Source organism: Eublepharis macularius, chromosome 2 (genome assembly GCF_028583425.1).
Source record: "Eublepharis macularius isolate TG4126 chromosome 2, MPM_Emac_v1.0, whole genome shotgun sequence".
Taxonomy (NCBI): domain Eukaryota; kingdom Metazoa; phylum Chordata; class Lepidosauria; order Squamata; family Eublepharidae; genus Eublepharis; species Eublepharis macularius.
The window spans coordinates 150,490,401-150,496,581 of NC_072791.1; the positions used below are offsets into that span (position 1 = coordinate 150,490,401).

Genomic DNA, 6,181 nt, shown 5'->3' on the forward strand with positions numbered 1-6,181 from the left:
CAGCGCCCCATTGGGCTCCCCCCCCAGGCTGATGCTGCTGCCCCTTGGCCCGTGCGGCGGGCTCCAGCAGCCCGCGATACTGTGGGCTGCCTCAGACTGTGTGCCTTCCTGATTTGAGATATGACTGGCATGAGAGTTGCGATCACGGCCCCTTGGCCCTCCAGTCCGCAGGCGCCAGTGAATTCGGCTTCCATGCTGCCTCGGCTGCTCTTGGGTCTTAAAGCTCTTCCGGGAAGGGGCTTCGCGTCTGGTGTTTTTGATTGAACCCTGCCCCCCTGAAAGCGAGACAGGGCATCCGCTATGGTGCTGTCCATCGTTCCAGGTGTGTGACGAGATCCGCCAAGATGCTGTTCCGCAATCGGTGCTGTTCCGGGAACCCAGAAGTTCCGACCAGCGCCTGACTCGCCCTGAGTGTGCTGCTGCCCGCTAGCGGCTCCCACCCCGCTCGATTGCCCCTTCCGGCCATGAAGGGTGAGCGAGGGGGGGTGCCATGTCCTTTGGTGCCCGCTCAAGGATTGCACCAAAGGCCTCTACAGTCGCCACGGCCACCGCGCGGCCCCATGGCATGGCCTTGACCCCCCGCTCTTTGCCTAGGAATTTTGGGGCTCCCGGGAGGGGCCCCCAGCCTTTGGGTGGATCTGCAGCGGCCGAGAGGTGCCGCCCCAGGCCCCCCGTACGAGGTGTACTTGCTCCGTCCCCCGCCAGGGGGATTCCCCGATAGTTCCCAGGGGTGAGTCGGGGGGGGCCCGCCATGCGCCCTGCCTGTTTTCCCATTCGCTCCTGGCCGCCAACGCGGCCGGCATGTCCCGCACCCCTGAAGTTGGGCCCATCTGTGGCGACCTGAAGGCCCACGCACGAAATCCGAAGCCTCTGTGAGCCCCCCCCGAGGGAAAGTGGCAGCCACCCAGTAACGTCCCTGCTGTGGCCCAGGCTGCTGCGCTGTCGAGGGGCTGCCGTGCGGGCGCGAGACCACAGTCTCCCGCACTGATCGACTTGCTTCTGCGGACCAGCGGCAGCGCCCTGACCCTGCCGCCGGCGATCTGGCCCCCCTCGCCCCCTGGCTCTGCTCCCGCCATCGCCTCCAGACGAGCCCAGAGGGGTTCCGGAGCAGCTGGGGCTGTCCCTCCGTGGGTGGCGGACCTGGCCACCTGGCCCCATGTCATCCCGGCAGCACCTGATCAAGCGCTGCCTCCTTGCATCGACTCGCTGCAGTGGCGACTCGCCACGTGATGCTTGTGCCTTGACGCCGCGGCCCTGGCACGCTCCCCCCATGCCTCCGCTGTTGATTGCCTGCAGTCCTCCCAAGCTGTCTGGCTGGCCCCACGTGTAATCTCGTTGCTGGGTGTCTCCTTCCGGTTGTGCCGTCTTGTTTCTTGTGTGTCCTCTTCGCTCGCTGCGTCTTAGAGGCGCATGACCTCCCTCCTTCGCCTGACGGGCACTGGGCACCCTCGGGGTAAGCTGCCTGCACCACCTCTGTGAACTCACAGCCTCCCAAAGTCCAATGGTAACTGCGTACTTGGCCGGCTTCTCCTGGCAGCGGGTGACGCCTGCCAGCGGCACTCGTCGATCGGCTCCCTCGCCCGGGCCGGCTAGTGCTGCCCCCACTGGGGCCTCCCCCGGCCCCGGACTTACCCTTCGTTCGCAATTGAATTGCCTAGATCCCCCTCTGTGGGTCTAGCCTCGCTACCCCTGCCCGTGAGTCGGTCTAGTCCCTTGCCCCCTAGATGACCTTTCTGTGCCCCGTGCTGTGATCTGTCAGATCTAGCACTACGCCCCCATAGCCCCCCCTGTTGGGGAAAGGCCTAGCTGGACTGGGATAACTCTAGGCGAAGAGCTTGAAGTTATAGCAAATCTCGAATCTGCGGCTAGAATCTGACCAACCGGAGCTGGCTTGTCTGTTTGCTTCCACAGAAGCCCAACAGGAGCATTCTGTCTCCCTTCTGTTCTATCTCTGGCTGCCGCGAGGCCTCTGTACGACGTTTTCGGCGGTTGGTCAGGCGTATCCAGTTGGTCTGATGTGTTTCACTGAAACATCTGCTTTCCCTTTCCATCGCCTGGTGCCCTGTGTGCCAGGCACCACGCCTATGAGTTCTGAAGGTGGTTTCTCTACTCCTTTGTGCGCGTTCGAGGGGAGGAAGAGCGCTGATGTGACCTCACCTGATTTCCTTCTTTGTTCCTCCTGGGGCTACCCATGTGGGCATTCATGTATGACTGAAATCCTTTTGTTGTGCCTGGCTGTGACCAGCAGTCAAAGAAGAACTGTGCCACAAAATCCTTACATCTATGCAGCTGCTTCTCCTTAGGGGCTTATTATGGGCTGGCCATGGTCCTGAGGAACCCGGGCAGCTTGCCCTGGCCCCTGTGTAACTGACCAAAACAGAGCTGACGAGCGGCCTCGGGTGCTGCTTTTCCCCTTTGCGCTACCACCAGGAAACTTCCCGCCTGCGCAGGCGGAGAAAGCCCGCCGTGCGAGGCGGTCTGCGGCATGCTGCCGGGTGCGGCCGTCAAGGAAGGCCTGCCTGGGGCAGCGCCCCCTTGGCCATAACTGCTGAGCCTGCCGGGCATGGCCTGGCACCTGGCGCCAGGCCGCCCCGTCAGCCGCCAATGCTGCCCCAATGGTGATAAGCCCCCCGGGGCCGGGGGCATGCTGCAGGCCTCTCAGCAGCTGAGCCGATTGCCTGAGAGGCCCGGTGCCAGAAAAGCACCGGTGACCCGGCGACGGCCTGCCGCCGAGTGTGCCCTGCACCGAGCTGGGGCCGCAGCGCTTGCTGCCACACAGAACTGTGGCAGTTGACCCAGGAAAGGCCACCACGCGGGGGCTCTGGGCGGTCTGGCGCCGCTTCCGAGATGTCCCTTGTCGGCCCGAACGTCGGCCGGCAGAGGCTGCTCTGGCCCCGATGGGCGGCGGCCGAGCAGCCCTCCTGCGCCCCCGCTCAGAGGGGCATTGCCGGGTCAGGACGGCATGGCACCGCACGGTGTCAGCCCCCTTGGAGGCCATGCCTGCCCGCTCGTGCGTGCCACTGCTGAACAAAAGCCCCCCGCGTCGGATGCAGCCTCGCCGGATCCCAGGGCGGTGGCCAGGCAGCGCGCCCGCCCAGCTCTGGCCGCAGGCGGGCAGCCCACCTTGCGCTGCGACCGGGACAGGCCCCCCGTGGGCCAGGGGCCATGGGTGTAGACCGGCCACTGGCGCGCCAGCATGTGAGGTGGCCGGGCGGCTCTCCCCGTGCCACCGCCCTGACAGGCTGCCGCGAGGCTTGAGACTAAGGCCCGGGCCGGCCCCGCCGGCCCTGCTCAGGCGGCGCCCTGGCCTCGGCCAGGCGCGGCCACCATGCAAGGCCCCATGCAAGGCCCCCCGGCGTGTGCTCGGCTGCAGCCCGAGCCAGCCGCAGCCATGCCGGGCCCGTGCGTGCAGCGGCCAGGCGGCCCGTCCGATGCCGCCGCAGGGAAGCAGAGACCCCTCTGCAGGCCTGAGCCACGGGCGCGGGTGGCTGTTGCCACACCCCCGCACAGCGGCAGCCGGGCAGCCCGCCCCGGCCGCCGCTCCAAAAGGCCCCGCGAGTGGGCCCGTAGGTGCGGCCCTGGCCTGCTGCTGCCACGCCGCCACCCCGAAAGGCCCCCCGGTGGGGGCCTCGACTGCGGCCCTAGCCAGCCCCCGCTGCGCAGGGCCCGCACTTGCGGCGGCCGGGCCGCCCGGCCCGCACCGCTTACGCGAAAGTGGCTGCGTCCAGCCCATGCAGGCAGCAGCCGGACTGGCCACCCCACGCCCCCACCGGGAAAAGGTGTGCCGGTCTGTTCGGCGGCTGCTGGGCAGCCAGCTCAGGCAGCTCCCGTGCAGCCCGCCCCACGAAGCGACTGAGGGGATGGCCCCACCCAGGGGTCTGAGCCCCATTGCGGGCCAGCCGGGCACCGTGCCCCTCGCCGCCTTCTCGGAAGGATCCCAGGGGCCGCTGCGAAGGCACGGGACAGCCGCAGCCACGCAGGCCGCGCCGGCGGTGGCCAGGCCACCCGCCAGCGCCACCACTGAGCCAGGCCCCCCGGGGTGCGCAGTGAAATCACGGGCCGGCCGCAGCCGCGGTGGCCTGCTCTGGCGGCAGCCAGGCAGCCCACCCACGCTGCTGCCGGGGAAGAGTTCGCCGGGCCCGCAGCCAAGGTGCGGGCCGGCCGCGGCCGCGGTGGCCCGCTCGGAGGTGGCCGGGCAGCCCGCCCGCACCGCCGCGGAAGGGAAGGCCCCCTGGGGCCAGAGCCCAGGGCGTGGGCCGGCCACGCTGACTTGCTTAGGCAGCGGCACGGCCGCTCGCCCTGCGCCGCCGCCGCAGAAGGATCCCGGGGCCTCAAGGGAAAGTGCAGGCTGGCCGCACCCATGGCAGCCCGCTCGGGCGGCGGCCGTGCAGCCTGCCCGCGCCGCTGCCGAGGAAGGACCCCGGGGCCTGCTCAGAAGGTCGGCCGGCCTCCGCCACACCGGCCCGCTCAGGCGGCGGCCGGGCAGCGTGCGCGCACCGCCGCCTAGGAAGGCCCCCTGAAGCCTGAAGGGAGAGGTGCAGGCCGGCCGCCGCCGCGGCGGCTCACTCGGGCGGCGGCCCGGCCGCCCGGCTGCGCCGATGCTGAGGAAGGCCCCCCGGGGCCTGAAGGAAAGGCGCAGGCCGGCCGCGGCTGCGGTGGCCTGCTCAGGCGGCGGCCGGGCAGCCCACCCACGCTGACGCTGTGGAAGGCCCCCTCAGGCCTGAAAGGAGATGCGCGGGCCGGCCGCAGCCGCGGCGGCCCGCTCGGGCTGCGGCCGGGCACCCGCCCGCGCCGCCCCCGAGGAAGGCCCCCCGGGGCCTGAAGGGAAAGGCGCGGGCCGGCCGTGGCCGCGGCGGCCCGCTCGGGCGGCGGCCGGGCCAACCGCCCGCGCCGCCGATGTGGAAGGCCCCCTGAGGCCTGAAGGGAGAGGCGCGGGTCGGCCGCGGCGGCCCGCTCGGGCTGCGGCCGGGCACTCGCCCGCGCCGCCGCTGAGGAAGGCCCCCCCGGGGCCTGAAGGGAAAGGCGCGGGCCGGCCACGGCTGCGGCGGCCCGCTCGGGCGGCGGCCGGGCAGCCCGCCCACGTCGCCGCTGAGGAGGGCCCCCCAGGGCCTGAGGGAAAAGTGCGGGCCGGCCGCGGCAGCGGCGGCCTGCTCGAGCTGCGGCCGGGCACCCGCCCGTGCCACTGCCGAGGAAGGCCCCCCGGGGCCTGAAGGGAAGGTTGCGAGTCGGCCGCGGCCACGGCAGCCCGCTCAGGCGGCGGGCGGGCAGCCCGCCTGCGCCGCCGCCGAGGGAGGACCCCCGGGCCCGGCACAAGAGCGCGGGCCGGCCGCACTCGCGGCGGCCCGCTTGAGCGAAAGAGGGGGGAACCCAGCCGCCCCCCCTCCTCCCTCCCCAGGCCGGCAGGGGTGGGACAAGAGCCCCGGGGCCCAAGTGGAAGGGGGAACAGGGGGCAGGCACCCCCTGTATTTGAACCATCAGTATTTCCAAAACCAGAATAAACAACAATGGAGACAGAGGCCAACCCTGTCTTGTTCCTTTGCTTATTTTCAATTTTTTAGTTAAGTCCTCATTCACTACAATCGCTGCACTTTGGTCTCTGTAAATTTCTCTAACCGCTTGTATGAACCTTTCTCCCATTTGCAGCTTTTCCATAGTGGCAAACATAAAGTCCCAGTTCAGGTTGTCAAATGCTTTTTCTGCGTCCACGAAGAAGAAACCAACTTCCCTATCACAATGCTTGTCATAGTATTCAATAGCATTTATTACTGTCCTTAAATTGTCTTTAATTTGTCTATTAGGTAAAAATCCTGCCTGTTCCTCTGCAATGAATTCCCCCAGCCATCCTTTTATTCTCTCTGCCAAAACTTTTGCAAATATTTTATAGTCATTGTTCAATAACGAAATTGGCCTATAATTTTTAACATTGGTCAAGTCCAGTCCATCTTTCGGAATCAGTGATATGTTAGCTTCGTTCCATGAATCAGGAATTTTTTGGCCTTGCATAGTTTCATTCATTACCTCTTTCAAAAAAGGTGCCAATTCGTTAGCCATCACTTTATAGAACTTTGCTGTTATTCCATCCAGTCCCGGTGCTTTCCCCAATTTCGTTGATTGGATGGCCTCTTTTATCTCTTCCTCTGTCACTTCTCTATTTAATTTTTCTTTCCATTCCTTCGACATC

General features: G+C 67.1%; 1 protein-coding gene across 1 annotated transcript; it reads right to left on the bottom strand.

Annotated features, from left to right (window-relative positions):
• Positions 1–426: 426 nt before the first annotated feature.
• Positions 427–3,733, bottom strand: LOC129323526 (collagen alpha-2(I) chain-like). Its single transcript, XM_054970059.1, has 2 exons — positions 2,373–3,733; positions 427–1,633 (listed from the first exon to the last, which is right to left on the bottom strand). Exons 1-2 carry the CDS (start codon positions 3,731–3,733, stop codon positions 427–429), a joined length of 2,568 nt encoding a protein of 855 aa, XP_054826034.1.
• Between the last annotated feature and the right edge of the window lie 2,448 nt (positions 3,734–6,181).

Excerpts from the sequence above, each read along its gene's own strand:
- LOC129323526 (XM_054970059.1), bottom strand. The coding sequence starts at position 3,733 with ATGGGCTGGACGCAGCCACTTTCGCGTAAGCGGTGCGGGCCGGGCGGC. Across the intron at positions 1,634-2,372 it reads CGCTCGTCAGCTCTGTTTTG|GGTAAGTCCGGGGCCGGGGG; the intron begins GTCAGTTACACA and ends TTGCGAACGAAG.